Source organism: Trichoderma asperellum, chromosome 6 (assembly GCF_020647865.1).
Source record: "Trichoderma asperellum chromosome 6, complete sequence".
Taxonomy (NCBI): domain Eukaryota; kingdom Fungi; phylum Ascomycota; class Sordariomycetes; order Hypocreales; family Hypocreaceae; genus Trichoderma; species Trichoderma asperellum.
The window spans coordinates 1262074-1282002 of record NC_089420.1 but is presented as its reverse complement, the minus strand read 5'-3'; the positions used below and the strand labels follow the sequence as shown (position 1 = coordinate 1282002).

General features: G+C 46.6%; 1 protein-coding gene across 1 annotated transcript in view; it reads right to left on the bottom strand.

Annotated features, from left to right (window-relative positions):
- TrAFT101_009882 (putative Hybrid PKS-NRPS biosynthetic cluster) overlaps positions 1-19929 on the bottom strand; it is a gene marked incomplete at its 3' end in the record, with an annotated part of 31952 nt that overhangs the window by 10537 nt on the left and 1486 nt on the right. The window contains exon 5 of the mRNA XM_066128785.1: positions 1-19929. This exon is cut by the window's left edge and continues 10277 nt beyond it. Coding sequence (XP_065984908.1) covers positions 1-19929 — 19929 coding nt within the window.

The following is a 19929-nucleotide window of genomic DNA, read 5'->3' as shown; positions in this document are numbered from 1 at the left end:
TAGTAGAAGTTAAGCCGTCACAAGCAAGGAAATATGAGGAAGAAACAATCATAACCTCAGCTTCAACTTCCTCAATTAAAGCTTTATGACGGCTGTGGGGATGTGATGGATCCAAAGGCATGAAGGCGCCACCGGCTTTCAATATACCGATCATAGCAATGATAGCCAAGACGGACTTTTCAAAGCAGAACGGAACGACGGATTCTAGCTTAACGCCAAGTTCTTGTAAATGATGAGCAAAAAGACTGGACAGACGGTCCAAAGTTGCATAGGATAGAGTGCCTTCGCTTGAGTAAACAGCTTCATGGTGTGGATCACGAGCTGCTTGTTGGGAGATAAGCTCGTGCATACAGGCGTTGACAAGACTAGGTTCTTTAACATTGAAGTTTATGGCTTTTTGTAGATCCCAAGGCCCAGAAACGCTAACAGACCCTAGTTTAGCATCAGGGTCATCAGTAAGTAGTTGCTGAACAACGTGATCAAACTGCGTAGACAAGGTTTGGAGTTGACTCTCTGTTAAAATACTAGCATCATAGATGAGTATTAAATTGACTGCGTCATCGTATAAATGTGCTTGAATAACCAGAGGATAAGTGAAATAGTTTTGCAAGCTCTGCGCTGTGGTATCCGCACCAAGGTCGGTGGATACAAGTATGGCATCTCCTGAGTTGCTGTTGCCCACAATGCTAGACATAGGTTGAATAACCATTAGAGATGAAAATTCACATGCATCCCTTGCCTCAGTGCTAAGTTTGGAAATTCTTTGTAGACCAAATTGCTCATACGGGATCATGCCAGTTGATTGAGATTGAATGTTTTCAAGAAACTGAGATACGCTTTGTTCGGGATCTAATCGAACGCGAACAGGAACGGTTGCAACTACCAGGCCAGGCATTGATTCAATACCAGTAACAGCTGCATTACGACCCGAAACATTAGCGCCGAAAGTCACATCAGAACTATCAGAGTATCTGGATATCACGACAGCCCAAGCAGCTCTCAGAACAGAAGCTCTAGTAATACCGGATTTAATTGAGTGAGGAAAGTTAAGCGGCTTTTCAAGAATTCTGGAGATTGACTGAGGTCGTTGAGCTTGTGTGGGCGATGGGAATGAAGCGGCCTTGGCTTCTCTAAGCTGATCACTCCAGTAATCTGAAGCGGCTGCCTCGTCGATTTCCAAAGCATATTTGACAAATCCAGCATATGCTTGAATGGCCGGAAGTTCAACTCCACGATAGGCTGAATTGAGGCTGCTCATCAGCATTGATAGCGTCCAGCCATCAAATATAGCGTGATGAAGGCTTAAAACAAAGTAATTTTCTCCCGAGGGCTCATGAATGATAGCGTAGCGGCATAGACGGTCACCGTATCCCATTATGAAATCCTGAGAGAGGTAGGAATGTACAGACCCGTGAAGAATCTCCCACTGGATTTGATCATGTTTAATCACAACTTGCAAGCTAGTATCTCCAGCGACAATAAGACGGGTCCTCAAATTGCCACACAGTTCAACAGTACGCTCCCAGGCAGCTTTGAACGTAGCGAGGTCTACATGATGAGGCAGACGGTAGACTTGCTTAGCAACGTAAGAACCAAGCTGCTTAGTGGATACAGCCATGAGACCCTCTTGAAGCTTAGTTGACGGATAGGCGTCTACTACAACAGCGTTAGGCCCCAGATTGCACTCAGTCCTGATAGTATTGCCAGTAACAAGGCGACGCTGATCATCATCTAATAAGGTAAATGACTCAATAGGGGCCTTTTCAATGGAGTCCAATGGTTGAGCAACCTTGGCCACGGAAATAAGCCGTGGGTCCTTAAAAATATCCTTGACTGAGATGGAAATACCCTGATCTCGAGAGGCACCAACAAGCTGGATTGCAGTTATTGAGTCGCCTCCGAGACCAAGAAAGCTGTCGTCGCGACCAATAGAGTCTGTCGATATACCTAATATATTAGACCAAATGTATTGAAGCTTGCGCTCCATGTCAGTCTCTGGAGCTCTCTTTACACTATCAAGCAGAGAGTACTCTGATAGCCTAGCATGTGTAAGGCCAATTGTATATCGACGTAGCTCATTACGGTCTAACTTAGTAGACGTAATCGACGGCATGAAGCTACAGGGAATGAAGAAGGTTGGAATCATATATTGCGGGAGCGTCACTCTAAGCTCGCTCACAAGCGTACTCAAGCGTTCTTGGAGCTTTCCATCAATTGGCAGGAATGGACTGCTGGTATCGCCACTGATACCTGTGATGCGAGTAGCATCAGTAAAACAGAAATAAGCCACGAGATTGACACCACTTTCGCTCTGATGAATATCAACAGCGATTTGACAAATATCATGTAAAGCAACTTGGATGTGGTACTCTACATCTCCTAGCTCAACACGCAATCCTCTAATCTTGATTTGCGTATCTTTGCGAGAAGAAAAGTGGAGAGTTCCATCTGAATTATATGAGCATAAATCCCCAGATTTATAAAAGCGGTTCCAGTCGTTGGAGTCCGACTGGGGCGCCCACTCAGGAAGGACCTTGACTAAAGAAGTCGCAGTGCGTTCTGGGTCTGACAAATACTCGCGAAGTAAGGTTGGACCTTGAATGACAACTTCGCCTAGTGTGCCAAATGGTGCTAGCTTAGAGGGATTTTCAGGATCAACAATCCAGCAATATCCTCCAATAGGTGTACCTATAGTTAACGGACTGTCATTCATTGACTTGTATTCATATAAAGTGCTAAAAACACAGGTCTCAGCGGGCCCCCAGCCATTAATCAATCGTAACTTGCCGAACCAAGTGTTTAGGATTTCTTTTGGGACTGCTTCGCCAGCAAGAAGAAGTAATTCCAAAGTGGGAACATCTTGAGGCTTCAAAGTCCGCACAAAAGAAGGGGTTAAAAATGCCCAGTTAATGCGCTGGTCACGAAGATACTTGGTAATGCTGTTCATCCGGGTATCTTCCGAAGGCACATAGATGCAAGCACCACTAATTAACGGGGCAATAATTTCACCAATTGACAGGTCAAACACAAATGCGGCAAATTGAAGAATTCGAACAGCCGATGTAAGCCCCAACCTTTTGGAAATGGCAGTCTGCGAGGTACAGACAGATTTATGCTCCATAACAAGACCTTTAGGGGTACCAGTTGATCCAGATGTGAATAAAACATATGCAGCATCACCAGGCGTAATATCCACCTGAGGAGCATCAGAGCCAACTGTAGTAGCGAGCTTTTGATCAAGGCTTGGCGTAACTTCTAGGACATGATCAATCAAGGCGGAGAAAACATCCGTTTTACCAGCAGAAGTAAGAATCAGCTTAGCATCAGTTTGGCCAATAACTTGCCGGAGACGTTGTTCTGGATGGGATGAATCGAGGGGAACCCAAGCGGCGCCAGCTTTATTGATTGCGAGGATGGCAATAAAATGCCATGCAGATTTCTCAAAGCACACGTGAATAAAATCCCCCGGAAGGACATTATAAACGTTGATAATGTGGTTAGCTAGTCGATTCGCGGCACTATCGAGTTGGCTATACGTAAGCTCAGCATCCCAAGCTGAAATAGCTGGAGCGTTGGGCCGGATCTCAGCCTGGCGCTCGATAAGGCTATGCACACATGCATCAATGACTTCAGTAGTGTTACCATTCATGGAAACGGCATGCTCTAAGTCCCAAGAGGAAGATAGGGAGATGGAATCCAGAGTGTCTTTGCTAGTGGCAGCCGCAAGTTGATGCATAACGTGACCAAGCTGATAAGATAAAGCCTCAATCTGCATCGCAGTCAGGACCTTTGAGTCATATATAAGCATAATGTTAATGTGGTCTTCGTATATATGGGCTTGTGTAATAAGAGGATATGAGAAGTAGTTTTGCATTGACTCAGCGGCCTCTTTCAGTTTGCCATCTGCTTCTACAAGGATGGACTCAGCGCTCCCGGAGCCCGAAACATGCTTCATCGGCTGGATGACCAAAAGCGATGTAAAGTCACAGGCATCTCTTGCATCTTTGCTAAGTTTAGCAATGCTCTGTAGCCCAAATTGCTCATAAGAGACCATTTCTAGAGCTTGCTTTTGAACAACATGGAGAAAATCAGAGGTAGCCTGCGCTTGATTCACTCGAATACGGACTGGGACAGTGGCGATAATCGGACCAACCATATCCATTACTCCCGGCACAGGGGCCTGACGGCCTGAAATTGTTGTACCAAAAGTGATGTCATCAGTATCACTATAGCGGGCGAGAATTAAAGCCCAAGCTGATCGAGCTATTGTGGCGAAGGTAATTCCTGATGAAGCAATTACGGGAAGCTTAATAGACCTTTCAAAAACTCGAGTAGCTTCGGGCTGACTAGAAATTCTACTTGAAGTGGGGAAAGTTGCTTTGCGAGCGCTCTGTAATTGTTCTCTCCAATACGAAGCAGTAGCTTCTGCGTCAAGACCAAGAGTGTACTTGATGAAGCGGGAATATGCTGGTGCTTCGAGGATATTGACATTGTGATAGGCTTTCATCAGGACATTTAGAATATTCTGGATTGATAAACCATCGAAAACGGCATGATGAGCACTCCACGTGAAATAGTTGTTGCCGTCTGTATTTTGGATAAGAGCATAGCGCGAGAGGCGGGAGCCGTATCCCATTTCCATATTTTGGATACTTTGGAGATATGCGTGAACGTCTTGATTTTGGACCGGGTCCCACTCAAAATCGCCACTGACGATAACTTGTGTAGCAGACGCTCCAATTAAGACAATTCGCGTACGAAGGATGCTGCAGGTGTCCACTGTAATCCTCCAAGCATCTTTAAACCGGGAAACATCAACGTGTTTAGGCAGACGATATAGGTGCTTTGCGATATAAGATCCAGGCTGCTTAGCAGAAAGAGCCATAAGGCCTTCTTGAAGTTTTGTGGTCGGATAAGCGTCCTCGATTTCTTGACTTTCTTTAAGATTACAGATTTCATAGATTCTTGGACTCTGGATCAGGTGTTGGGTATCATTATCAAGAAGGGAATACGCAGGAATATGAGCGGACAGCTCATCCTCGTCATCGGCTATACTTGCAGTAGCAGCCATAGAACACAGGCACGGGTCTTCAAAAATTCCAGCCACAGTCAGAGTAACGCCAGACTCGCGGGCCATAGAGACCAAGCGGATTGCAGCAATAGAGTCTCCACCAACACGAAGGAAACTGTCATCTTTGCCGATAGTTTGAGCAGGGATCTGCAATAGTTCAGCCCACAAGTGTTGCAATCGGATCTCCATCTCCGTGTCTGGAGCTCGCTTGTTGGCATCAGTGAGTGAATAAGATTCTAGATCTTCTTGGGATAATGTTCTCATGAGCTTGCGAAGCTTAGCCTTATCTAGTTTACCAGATGTAATAAGGGGCATGTAGCTGCAAGGAATGAAGTACGTAGGGACCATGTAGTTAGGTAGCAAAGCGTGAAGCTTGTTAACAACAGTATTCAACTCGTGCTGAAGAGTTTCAGTCATGGAGAGAAAAATATCTTCGCCCTCGGAGCCAGGGTTAAGGCCAGGGGCTTTCGTGGCATCACTGAAGCAGAGGTAGCAGACAAGGTTTGTCACAGTCTCTGTCTGGAACACATCAACAGCGGTTTGGCGAATAGAATCAAGGGAGCTTCGAATATGATGCTCAACTTCACCCAACTCAACACGAAGACCCCGGATTTTAACCTGTGAATCCTTGCGACCCAAAATGTGAATATTTCCATCAGAGTCATAGAATCCCAAATCGCCTGTCTTGTAAAAACGATTCCAATTTGTTGAGCTTGCACGAGGTGCCCAATTAGGCAAAGAGGTGAGAGTTGATGAAGCAGTCTTGACGGGATCTGCCAAGTACTCGCGAAGAAGCGTCGGTCCCTGTATAACAATTTCGCCAATACACCCAACCGGAGCTAGTCGACGATAATCCTCAGTATCAAGAATCCAGACAAAGCTTCCAACTGAGCGTCCAATGTTTGATGGTGACTCTGTTGGTGATTTCCATTCGTGAATCGAACTCATCACGCAAGCTTCAGTGGGACCCCAGGCATTTACTAGTCTAGCCTTACCAAACCATAGATCAAGAACATCTTGACTAGCAGCTTCGCCACCAACAAGAAGAAACTCTAAACTAGGAACATCTTCAGGCCGCAATGTACGAGCAACCGATGGTGTCAAATATGCCCAGTTCACTTTAGCTTCCGTAATAAATCCACTCAAGTTGTTAAGACGATCATGATCGGATGGAATGCAAACACAGCCGCCGTGCATAAGAGAGAGCACAATGTCTGTGACAGATAAATCAAATACAAAGGACGAGAATTGAAGGATCCTAACGCTACTGGTAAAACCAAGTCTCTTTGCAATATCACACTGACTGGTGCAAAGCGCTGCGTGCTCCATTATAATTCCCTTAGGCATGCCAGTGCTGCCAGATGTAAAGAGTACGTAAGCAGCATCGCGTGACTTGACATTAACAGAGGGCTTTTGGTTGCTGATAGCCGTATCTTCTTTAAGCTGCTCGTTAAAAGCCGAAGAAACTTCAACTACAGAATCGAAGAGCTCGGAGCACAGGTGACTATGGGTGGAAGAGGCGAGAGCCAGCCTAGCACCAGTCTGGCCGGCCACCTGCTGAAGGCGTTGAAACGGATGTGCTGGATCCATGGGGACCCAAGCAGCTCCGGCTTTGTTGATAGCAAGTATTGACACAATGTACCAGATAGACTTCTCAAAGCACACATGGATGAAATCTCCTGTTTTGATACCGTGGCAATCAACCAGCAGATTGGCTAATCTATTAGCGGCCAGATCAAGCTCGCTATATGTATATTCGCCATCCCAAGAATGAACGGCAGTAGCATGAGGGGTCTGCTCGGCTTGGTGCTCGATAACGATATGGGCGCAATCATCAATAAGTTCGGGGCCGTCGCCATTAGAGGCCTGAACAAGATCAAAATCCCAAGAGCTAGCGACAGAGATCTCGCTAAGTTTGCAGTCCCTACCGCTGACAAGTTGTTGTATAACCCCGTTAAATTGATGAGACAGCGCAACGATTTGAGACTCAGGGTAAACGGCTGCATCATAGATTAAAACAAGCTCGACCTGGTTATCGTAGACATGTCCTTGTAAAACAAGAGGATAAGAGAAGTAATTTTGCAACTGATTCTCTTGAATATCTTGTTCAGAAACTGTTGGTATTAAGAGAGTGTCCACATCTTCTCCAAATAAATGTTGCATTGGCTGAATTACCATCAAAGATGTAAAATCACAAGCATCTCTAGCATCGTCTCCCAGTCTTGAAATATTTTGTAGACCAAATTGTTCAAACCGAATCATCTCAGATGCCTGGCTTTGAATATCCTGAAGGAACTTTGACACGCGCTGCTGATAGTTAAGTCGAACTCGAACGGGAACAGTGGTAACGGCAGGGCCTGCAATCTCGGTCAGACGTGGAACTGGGGCCTGTCTACCAGAGGTAGTAGACGCAAAAGTTACATCGTCAGTGTCACAGTAGCGGGCAAGAATGACAGCCCAAGCCGCTCGAAAAACTGTAGCCTTAGTAATAGCTGCATCCATCGAGGCTGGGAAGCGAATAGATTTTGTCATCATGCGTGTAATATGCGTCTTGTCGTTTGAATTGATTGTAAGAGCTGGGAAGCTAGTTCTTGTAGCATCCTTGAGCTGGTTGCTCCAATATTTAGTCGCAGCTTCTGTATCAATACTAAGTGTGTAATTAATAAAGTTTTTATATGGCGTAATGGTAGGGGTAACCCTGCCGTCATATTCTCGCCACAAGGTGTCTAGTATAATTCTCATAGACCAGCCATCAAAAATTGAGTGATGAATAACCCACATGAAATAGCTGTTCCCGTGGTCATCGTTTACGACCATGTAGCGAGATAGAGGCGTGCCGTATGGCATTCGGAGAGACTGGGCTGACTCGATAGCGGTGCGAATATCATCCGTCTGAATAGTCTCCCATGGGAGCTCCTCGTTGATCACAACTTGGACGCAAGAACCGTTAACCATCACAATACGAGTTCGAAGAGCCTCGATGACAGAAGAAGTATATTCCCAAGCCTCTTTAAATCGACATAGATCAACATTAACAGGTAAACGATATGTGTGTTTCGCAACGTACGATCCAGGTTGCTTGATAGATAGGACCATAAGACCCTCTTGGAGCCTGCTGCAAGGATAGGCATCTTCGATTTTTTGTTCAACTGAGAGTTTGAGCTCTCCGCGAAAGTTATCAGAGAGAACAATGCCGCGAATTTCCTCACTTAAAAAGGTGAAAGGCTCGATCTCTGCTGTTTCCATTTCAGCATCGCTTTCTTTAAGCTTACTTGCCACAGCAAGCAAGCGAGGGTCATCGAAGACATCCTTTATAGTTAGAGCGATGCCCTCTTCACGCAGAACATTGACGAGATGAATCGCAGTAATAGAGTCGCCTCCGAGACCAAGGAAGCTATCGTCACGTCCGATTGATTCTGTGGGAATTTGAAGAATTTCAGCCCACATTTGTTGCAAGTGACTTTCCATGGAAGTCTCGGGCTCGCGCTTCTCACCGCCAATAAGTGAGTATTTAGAAAGCTCCTCAGTAGGTAAGCCAGCGGTATATTGTCTAAGCCCTTTGCGATCAAGCTTCATGGAAGTGCTGGCTGGCATATAGCGGCAGGGGATGAAAAAGGTTGGAACCATGTAAGATGGGAGAAGGACTTTCAGTTTACCAGAAGCACCAATGAGAAGAGCTTTGAGATTTTCATCAATACAAACAAACGGATTCTCATTATCCTTTGCATCGGTCGTCTTTGTTTCCTCGCTGAAGCAGAGGTACGCAACAAGATTTGATCCGTTTTCGCCATGGAATACATCAACAGCGACTTGTCGGACATCATCAAGAATAAGCTGTAAATGGTGCTCAATTTCGCTCAACTCCACACGAAGACCACGAATCTTGATTTGTGTATCTTTACGGGCCGAAAACTCAATCGTTCCGTCAGGGTTATAGAAACACAAGTCTCCAGATCTATAAAATCTACTCCAATGCGGAGACTCGCGTCGAGGAGCCCAATTCGGTAGGTCATATACGGTCGATAACCTTGTTTTTTCTGGATCTGCCAGGTATTCTCTTAGTAAAGTTGGACCTTGAATTATGACTTCGCCAATTGTGCCTATAGGGGCCAGCTTTTGATGATCTTGCGGATCTACAATCCAACAGAAGCCACCAACGGGTCGGCCAATAGTAAGGGGGCTCTCAGAGGCCGACTTCCATTCATGGAGAGATGAGAAGACACAGGTTTCAGCAGGTCCCCAGCCGTTGATAAGCCTAACCTTCCCAAACCAGGACTCAAATACATCACGACTAACTGCTTCACCCGCTAGAAGTAGTAGCTCTAGAGCAGGGACGTCCTCGGGTTTCAGAGTACGGGCAAATGCAGGGGTAAGATAAGCCCAGTTAATTTTATGTTCTTGAATATAGCTTGTTAAGCTATTTAAACGGGTGTCTTCATGAGGAATATATATCGAGGCTCCAGAAATTAAGGGACCCACAATTTCACCAATAGATAGATCGAAAACAAAGGAAGCAAATTGTAACATGCGAACATCTGCTGTTAACCCAAGTGTCTTGCTAATAGCAGTTTGTGAAGTACACACTGAGCCGTGTTCCATGACTAATCCCTTAGGAGTGCCTGTAGAACCGGACGTGAAAAGTACGTAGGCAATGTTGCGAGGTGTCACAATAACGGCAGGCCCAGTGGCACTCGGCATGCCAGACTTGATAAGCTTCTCATCAAAGACAGGGCTGATCTCTATGATGGACATGTCAAGAGTAGAACAAATATTCACGCTAGCAGGCGAAGTCAACACAATCTTCGCGCGAGTTTGGTAGACGATCTGGCGCAAACGCTGTTCAGGATGAGATGGATCAAGAGGAACCCAGCCGGCACCAGCCTTATTGATTGCGAGAATAGCGACAAAGTACCATGCGGACTTTTCAAAACAGACATGTATCAGTTCGTCAGCCTTTATGGCAAAATTCTGGGTGAGGTAATGAGCTAGTCGATTGGCAGCCTCGTTCAATTCAGCGTATGTAAAAGTTCGATCCCATCCAGCAATAGCGAGAGCATCAGGCCGTTCTATGGCTTGTTTTTTGACTAATTCGTGGATGCAAGAGTCGATAATCTCGGGAACGCCCTTGTTTGCCTTGTAGCTCTGTTCCATATCCCATGAACCAGCAACAGAAATATCACTAAGCAGCAGGTCGTCTTGATCAACAAGTTGCTGAGTAACATGTTCAAAGTGGTAGCACAAAGCAGTGATCTGAGATTCGGCGAGAGTGCTGGCATTGTAGATTACAAGCAGTTCCACATGATCCTCGTATAAAACACCCTCCGCTATAAGAGGATATGTAAAATAATTCTGCATGACCTCTTCTTCAATGATCTTTTCGTCGTAGGCACTAGTAAGGATAGCGTCCGTACTGTCGTCGCCATACTGCAAGAAATGGCCAGGCTGAATGACCAACAAGCTGGAAAAGTCACAAACCTCACGAGCATTTTCGCTAGTTTTAGCAATGTTCTGAAGCCCGAACTGCTCATAAGTTATCATTTCAGAAGCTTGATTCTGGATATCCTGAAGAAACTGAGTTACAGATTTAGAACCGTCAAGCCGAACTCTGACGGGAACAGTGGCGACTGCAGGGCCGGCAATCTCGGTCACTCCAGCCACAGGAGCTTGACGACCAGAAACAGTGGTTCCGAAGGAGATGTCATCAGTATCACTGTATCTGCTGAGAACAATAGCCCAAGCTGCACGTAGTATAGTTGGCTTTGTAACTGAACTTGCCTCTAAACTTTTAAAGTATATCTTTTTCTTCAAAACTCGAGTGATGGACTCATCGGTCGACGAATTACTGGTAGGGAAAGTAGCTCGCTTTGCATCTTTAAGTTGAGAGGACCAAAAGTCTTTAGCTTCAGCATGGTCAGTCTCGGACACGTAACGAATGAAGTCCGAGAATGGTCGAGGAGCTGATATCTTCTCCTTGCGATATACGCCTTGTAAGGCTTCAAGAACAACCTGCATTGTCCATCCATCAAATGCAGAATGGTGAATAGTCCAGACAAAATATCTAGCACCGCTAGATTCCTCTATTAGAGCATATTGGCAAAGGCGTGAACCATAAGTCATCTTAATGGCCTTTGTTGTGTTGATGTACGCAACCATATCCTGTCCATTTGCCACATCCCAAGCAATATCATCGTTGATAATGACTTGAATAGGAGATCCCTTGTGAAGCACAATTCTAGTACGCAAGATATCGCAAATCCTGACGGTTTCTTCCCAGGCATCCTTAAAGCGCCCAAGATCAACATGCTTGGGGACCTTGTAAACATGCTTAGCAATATAAGACCCTGGGTGCTTAACGCTCATCGCCATGAGGCCTTCTTGAAAACTCGTAGTGGAAAAGGCATCCACAACGACCTGGTGGGGAAGCAGCTTGCAAAGGTTACGAATCTCATCACCCAATACCCAGCTACGCGTGGTTGCATCGACAAGGCTAAAGGGCTCGGTGGCGGCATTCTGTTGACCTGCATCGCCACTCATATCGACAGCTTTAGCGGCAACCTTCGACAGTCTGGGGTCATCGAAGATATCTTTAACAGTCAAATCAATACCCGCTTCATTTGCAGCCCTAATGCTGTAGATCGCAGCAATAGAATCACCACCTAAGCGCAAAAAGTTAGAGCCGCGACCGATGGACTCGGGAGCAACCTTGAGCGTCTTTGCCCATATTTGCTGCAGCCTTGCTTCCATTGGGGTCTCAGGTGGCTGCTTGTCTTCTTCGTCAGAAAGAGTATAAGCCACGAGCTCCTCTTTGCTAAGAGCAGCAGCGGCAGCTCGAAAAGCTTTACGATCCATCTTGCCAGATGTGTTCAAAGGCATAAACTTGCAGGGCACAAAGATAGTAGGGATCATATAGTGAGGGAGATAAATGCTGAGCTGGCTAAGCATTTCAGAGAACTGCTGTTTCATCTCGGGTGTTATGCTCAAGAACATTCCATCCAGATCGCCACTACTGCCTTTGGTATCATCGCTGAAGCACATGTAGGTAACGAGGCTAAGGCCAGCTTCTTGGTTATTAATAATGTCAACCACGATTTGTTTCAGCCCTGGCAAGTTGGCCAAGACAACATATTCGATTTCACTCAACTCAACGCGCTGACCACGGATCTTTACCTGATTATCCTTTCGACCCATATACTCAAACGTTTTGTCAGGATTACGACGGACCATATCACCAGTTCGATAGGCCCGTTTTGGGCCAGCAGCTGGGAGCCAGTCATATGTCATATCTTCCAGCCAGTTGGCGGTGTTTTTAGCGTCGGCATTGAGATACCCGCAAGCTAGAATAGGGCTTTGAATGAGCAGCTCACCAATGCAGCCAATTGGCACAAGGCGGCTGGGGTCATCGGCCTCGACAACCCAGAAAGCACTGGAGAGTGGGAAGCCCAGGTTGGTAGAAGGTCCATTGTGTATGTCGGAGTTCCAAGCGCAGACAGATGCCTCAGCAGGACCATAAAGACCATGCAGGTCAGCATAACCCTTCCATCTCTCTGAATTCTTCTTATAAATAGCCTCGCCAATCAGTCCAAGAGTAGTTAAACAAGGTACCTCAGCTGGGTTAATCATGTCGGCAACAGAGGGTGTCAACAAAGCCCAATTAGCTTGAAGAGCGTTGATCGCCCCGGCAATATTGTGGAGACGATCATATTCGGATGGCACACAGACACAACCACCGCGCATTAGCGTAATCAAGACATCAAGAACACCAACATCAAAAGTATATGCAGAAAATTGAAACACTCTAGCTCCAGGCCCCACGCCGGTACTCGCAGCATGGGCATCGCTTGCAGAACAGAGACTGCTATGTGGAATGCGAATACCTTTAGGTTTGCCTGTAGAACCGGATGTAAACAACACTGCGTAGAGACTATCAGGCGTGGCACCTGATGTGATGAACTTGCTCTCAGGGTCTGGAAGCTGGTGTAGCATTGAATTATCAACTATCAGGAGGTCAACGCCAAGCTCTTGAAGCTTATCTTCAAGAGAAGGATGAGTAACGATAAGCTTAGCCTGAGTGTCCGAGACAATACTTTGCAGACGTGCTAGTGGAGCCGCAGGATCCAGAGGGACAAGAGCACCACCAGCCATCTGGATGGCGACCATCGTGATCATAGCAGGGGTAGATTTAGGGAACGAAATAGGGACGAGGGTATCACGGCCGACTCCAAGACTCTGCAGTTTGACAGCTAAGCGAGAGGCCAGAGTACCAACTTCGCCATAAGTAAGCTTAGCATCCCAAGAGTCAATCGCAGGGGCATCTGGATTTGCATCGATCTGCTTGTATATCTCCCAATGGGTGCAGGATTCAGTGGCGGGGTAATAGAGCGATGCGTCGGCGGCATGTTTGATCTCTCGTTCGCCGACAAGAGATACGTCCCTGATCAGCTTGTCGTCAGGGCTTAAAAGTTGCTGAACAACGTGCTCAAACTGGTAAGAAAGAGCTTCGATTTCGTCCTCAGGCATGACATCTGGATTGTAACAAAATCTGTGGCTCACGCTCTGTTCAGCCATGAAGCTAAGCATGACTAACGGATAGTTGAAATAGTTATTCATAGACTCAATTGCCAGCTGATCCTCCTCACTTCCGGATTGCAACAGACCATCCTTCGTGTTGAAAATGGTACTTTCTTGCTCTTTGGGCTGAATAACCAGCAATGAGGTGAAATCACAAGCTTCTCGAGCTTCAGGGCTCAGCTTCGAGATATTTGGCAAACCATACTGTTCGTAGGGGACCATGTCTTGTGCATGAGCCTGGAGATCTTGGAGCAATTGTTTCACAGGTTTATCTGCTCCCAGGTAAACTCTTATTGGAATAGTGGCAATGATAGCTCCAGAAGCCGATAAAATACCATTCATGGCGGCTTGGCGGCCAGAAACACTAGCGCCATAGCACACGTCGCTGGCCTCGCAACGTCGGCCCAGAACAATCGCCCAGGCAGCTCGAAGTACGGTGGCCATTGTAATTGAGGTATCTTTTTGGCCTTGAAAAGATATCAATCGTTCAACAACATGTACCGCGCCATCAGAGCGATCAGTAGTGAGAGCATTTCCAGAAGCTGGGTAGATTGGTTTTTGGGCACCAGACAGATTAGATCGCCAAAAGTTAGCCGCACCATCATTATCGATCTGGCTAATATAGTTTATGAAGTTCGAATAGGGGGTTATAGGAGACAACTTCTGGCCATAGTAGCGGTTATAGACGTTGTCCAGGACAATTCTCATGCTCCAGCCATCACTTATAGCGTGGTGAGTGATCCATACGAAATAGGCAGCATCTTGTTCTTCTACAAGAGCAAATCGAGTAAGGCGAGTTCCATATCCGATATCAAGTTTAGGGATTAAGCGCTTATAGGACTCAAGATTATGGCCAATAGTTTCCTCCCATCGACCGTCATTCGTAATAACAGCTTGCATTGCAAAGCCATCCTGAAGTATAATACGAGTCCGTAAGGTTGTAGTAAGCTCCACAGATTCTTCCCAGGCAGCTCTGAATCTGGCAATATCAATATGTCTAGGTATGCGGTAATACCAGTGCGAGATGTACGAGCCCGGTTGCTTAGCAGTGAGAGCCATAAGACCCTCTTGCAGAGGGGTGCAGGGGTAAGCGTCTTCGATTACCTGATCTTTCTCAAGGCCAAAACTATCTCTAGCTGCATCACTCTGTATGTATTTGCTCAAAGGGTCTTCAAGCAGACTAAAGGGTTTGATATGAGCAGATTGGCTCTTATTCTTAACAAGAGTGGCCTTGGAAGCTACTTGGTACAACCGAGGGTCGTCGAAAACATCCTTGACAGCAATGGAAATTCCAGCCTCGCGGGCAGCAGACACAAAATAAATGGCAGCAATGGAATCACCGCCCATTCTCAGGAAACTATCGTCTCTGCCAATTGAATTGGCAGGGAGCTTCAAGAGTTCAGCCCAGATTGTCTGAATTTGTGTCTCCATGTCAGTTTCTGGTGCACGTTTCTTGCTATCCACAAGCGAATATCTCGCCAAGTCCTCTTTACCAAGATTAGACGTCGCGAGTCGTAGAAGTTTCATATCCAACTTCGTCGAGGTGATGAATGGCATGTAGTGGCATGGAATGAACAGGGTTGGAATCATATAACGAGGAAGCGTTACGCTAAGTTGTCCAGCCAAGGCAGTGAGCTGGCTCTGGAGTTCAGCAGTCATTGGAGCAAACACGTCTTTCACGCTCGTCTCGGAGTTTTTGCCAGCCGTACGCGTTTCCTCAGCGAAGCAAAAATAGGATACGATGAATGCGCCACCGTCTCCCTTTGCAATATCAACGGCAACTTGCTTAACGCCTTCTAGAGATTCGCGGATATGATGCTCTATCTCACCAAGCTCAACGCGCAGGCCTCTGATTTTGACCTGGCTATCCTTGCGAGATCCAAACTCGATAGTGCCGTCCGCATTATATCGACATAAGTCACCGGACTTATAAAATCGGTTCCAGTGTCTGGCAGTGCGTTTCGGTGCCCACTCAGGAAGGCTCCGAACCATTGATGCCTCAGTTTTGTCTGCATCTGCTAGATATTCGCGAAGAATAGTAGGTCCCTGGATAACAACCTCACCAAGGGTTCCAATAGGAGCCAGCCGCTGTGGATTCTGTGGATCAACAATCCAACAATAGCCGCCAACTGGGCTACCAACTGTCAAGGAAGATTCCTCTAGACTCTTCCATTCATGTAGGGTTGAGAAGACACAAGTCTCAGCAGGACCCCAGCCATTGATTAGCCGCATCTTTCCAAACCAGGCCTCAAACACATCGCGTCCAACAGCCTCACCCGCAAACAGGAGCAACTCTAAGCCAGGCACATCACTGGGATTCAAGGTCCGAGTAAACGAGGGAGTCAAATACGCCCAGTTGATCTTCATGGTGTTTATGAAATCTACCAGATCATTCATCCTTGTATGCTCAGATGGGACACAGAGGCAGCCTCCAACCACCCAAGGACCTACAATCTCACCAATGGAGAGATCAAAGACAAATGAGGCAAATTGTAGTAGTCTCACGTCTGACGTCATCCCAAGGCGCTTGGTAATTGCAGTCTGTGAAGTACAGACGGCTGCATGTTGCATAACTAGACCCTTTGGCGTTCCGGTGCTTCCTGAAGTAAATAAAACATACGCGGCATTGTATGGCGATACGGCGCGCATCATCTCATAAGAACTCATTTCCGTCTTAGCCAATTCCTCGTCTAAAGTAGAAGACACTTCGACAACGTTATCAACTAGTTCAGAGCACATCCCAGCATTGGTAGGGGAAGCTAGAGCTAGAGTCGCCTTAGTCTGTGAGACAACTTGTTGCTGTCGCTGAATTGGGTGCGAGGGGTCCAGGGGGACCCAAGCAGCACCAGCTTTATTAATAGCAACTATAGACACGAAAAACCAGGCCGATTTCTCAAAGCAAACATGCACGAGATCTTGATCTGTGACTCCCCATGTGTTGATGAGATAATGAGCAAGGCGGTGAGCAGCGCGGTTGAGTTGTTCATAGGTCAATTCCAAATCCCAAGCTTGGATCGCAGGGGCATTAGGCCGCTCTCTGGCCTGTCTCTCAACAAGCTGATGCAGACACAATTCGACAATTTCAGGCGTCTCATTGTTAATTTTGAGAGATTGTTCCAAATCCCACGGGCCAGAGACCTCCAGAGCGCTAAGAAGCATGTCACCGGGAGAAAGCAACTGCTGGATAATATGTTCATAGTGGAAGCATAGGGCTTCGAGTTGGCCCTCTGAAACAGCATCAGCGTAGTAGGTAAACTCCAACTCAATGCTGTCCTCGCTGATACGAGGTTGCAAAACGAGAGGATAGTTGAAGTAGTTACGCATAGCTTCTTCTGAGAGAGCTTTCTCAGCTGGTCCTTGCTGCAAAATTGCGTCAGAAGCAGTATCGGCACTAGAAGTCAAATGGCTATTCGGCTGGATAACGATTAGGTTGGAGAATTTGCAAGCTTCTTCAGCATCCTGACTCAGCTTTGAAATGTTCTGAAGGCCATATTGCTCGTAGGTCACCATTTCCGAAGCTTGAGTCTGGATTTTCTCCATGAATTCTGATGCAGTCATGCCACGTTCAATCTTAACACGGATTGGAACAGTTGCAATCATTGGTCCGGGAATCTCATTCAGCCCGGGTACTGCTGCCTGTCTACCAGACAAGGTCGTACCGAAACATACATCGTCAGAGTCGCAGTAGCTCGCAAGGAGAAGAGCCCAGGCTGCACGAAGAACCGTGGCTGTAGTAGCAGAAGCGGACCTCGTATTCTTAAAAGGCAGCTTTCTCTTCATGACTTTATCTTTAGAGATAGTAGATAACTTAGCGGATGGGAAGTGAGCGCGCTGAGCGCCATCAAGCTCCTTTCTCCAATACTCGGCAGAGGCGGTCGCGTCGATAGATTCTACATAGCGAATGAAGTTGGAATATGGGCGCAACGCTTTAGAGTCATTCCCGCGATAGGCGTGATACAGATTATCCAGGACAATTCGCATGGTAAGACCATCAAACACTGCGTGGTGAATAATCCATACAAAATAGACATCGCCATTGCTTTCTCGGACCAAAGCATGTCTGCTTAAGCGTTGACCATAGCTCATTCCAATACTTCGCGTTCCTTTGAGATAGGTATGTACATCCAGACCGGGAGCAGGGTGTTCCCAGGCAGTATCTCCAGCAACCACAGCTTGGAGAGCTCGACCATCGACAAGCATAACTCGCGAACGCAAACTGCCACACTGACTGATGGTAGCCTCCCAAGAATTCTTGAACTGATCTATATCGATATTAGGCATCAGCTTATACACCACTCTGTGAATGTAAGAGCCAGGTTGCTTCATCCCCAAAGCCATGAAACCTTCTTGTAGGGTTGTGCAGGGATAAATATCTTCAATCACTTCATTCGTTTTAAGCTTGCACTCTTCCCGAATCCGCTTCTTGATGTCTTCAAGGCTATGCTGAGATATCAAGCTAAAAGTTTCCACTTCAGTCGTTGCCGCACTACTCTCATCGATAGTGGCCACAGCTGCCATTTTGCTGAGAGTAGGGTTATCGGAAATTGCAGCGGGGCTGAGATGAATGCCATGCTGGTAAGCAACAGTAACCAGTTCAATGCTTGTTAGAGAATCACCTCCAAGCATGAAGAAGCTGTGCTGCTTTCCAATGTCCTGTTTGCGGATTTGAATCACATCTCGAAGAACCTCAATCCAAAGAGCCCGAAGGACTACTTCCATTTCTGTCGTCGGAGCCTCATCGTCCGCAAGTTCGCTCTCCAGAGAGCTGGCTTCCGCAATAATGCGTGCCCTTTTTTCACGGGGTAGACCAGTGGCATCAACGCTCTCATCCGAATTGCTTTGGCTCCAGGGATACTGGGGCAATCCAGTGATTGCCTTACCGCCGGTAAACAACGGGGCTAGATTCAGCGAAACTGATTCCTGCCACAGCCTTCCAACGGCAGAGAGGAAGCTCACTGCACCATCGGCCCCGCGAGTTTGGGATGATACATAGTTGCATCGAACCTTTGCAGCCGCACAGATCTGAGATATAGGGACGGAGAGTGCAGAATGCGGTCCGATTTCTAGAAACAGAGTCTCTTCGGGAGACGTAACAAGAAGATTCGAAACAGCAGTGTTGAATCGAACTCTCGACACCAAGTTGGAGATCCAGTAAGCAGCACCAAATTGGCTCTGCTTTTTCAAGACTTTCTCATTAACACTAGACATAAAGAGAGCCTTGTTCTTCTTTGTTGCCTTTGAAGCAACTTTCTCACTCTTCAAGAGGCTAAGAAGCTCATCTGCAAGCGAGTTCATGTGGTGAGAATGATAGGCAACACCGGTGCGCAAAGTACGAGTAGTCACGTCGGGTTTGGCAGTCTTGATGGATTTGAGCACATGCTCTACAACCTCGCTATCACCAGAAATGGTAGTGCTAGTAGGAGAGTTTTCGCAAGCAATCACTACACCTTCCGCTAGGAAGCCACTGACGTCCTTCGTACCCAAACTGACCACAGCCATAGAACCATCCTTCTGGCTCTTAGTAGTGACATAGCCGTAGTAGTAAGCGATGGTGATGGCATCTTTCAAAGAGAGAAAACCCGAAGCATAAGCTGCAGCGATTTCACCACTAGAATGGCCAACAACTGCTTTCGGGACAACTCCAAGTCGTTCGAAATGGTTGACCAGGGCAATCTGAAGCGCTGTACTGAGGGGATATGATAGTTGGGATGAATTAACCCGGTTTTCGGTATCGGTAGCATCTCGGAGAAGCTCCTCTTCAATTGACCAGGTGGCTGGTAGCTTCAATCCTTGCAAAACATTATCCATCTTCTCAATATCCTTCTTGAAATCCGGATTGCTCAAGATGAGGTCTCTGCCCATGCCTGCCCATTGAGCACCCTGGCCATTAAAGATCATAGCAATGGACAAAGTCTTCGCAGAAGACTTGACAAAATTCGAAATATTACTAAAAGAAGAATTAGACAAAATGGAAAATGCCTTAAATTCCAGAGCTTCGCGCCGCATGGCACGTGTGTATGCCATATCAGCCGCATTGTTTGGATGCGCCTGAGCATACTCGCGGTGGAGTTCTATTTGCTTAGCCAAAGAAGATGAATTATGTGCAGAGAAGAGAACGAGTTCCGGCTGAGAACTGGATTTACACGAAGAATATTTAGGATAAGAGTCAATGATAACGTGCGCGCTGTATCCCTCAGCGCCAGCGGAATTAATACTAATTCTTTCAGCATGGCTAGATGCAAAAGGAGTAGGGTTTGCAGCCACAATGAGGTTTTTCTGAGCAATGGAAA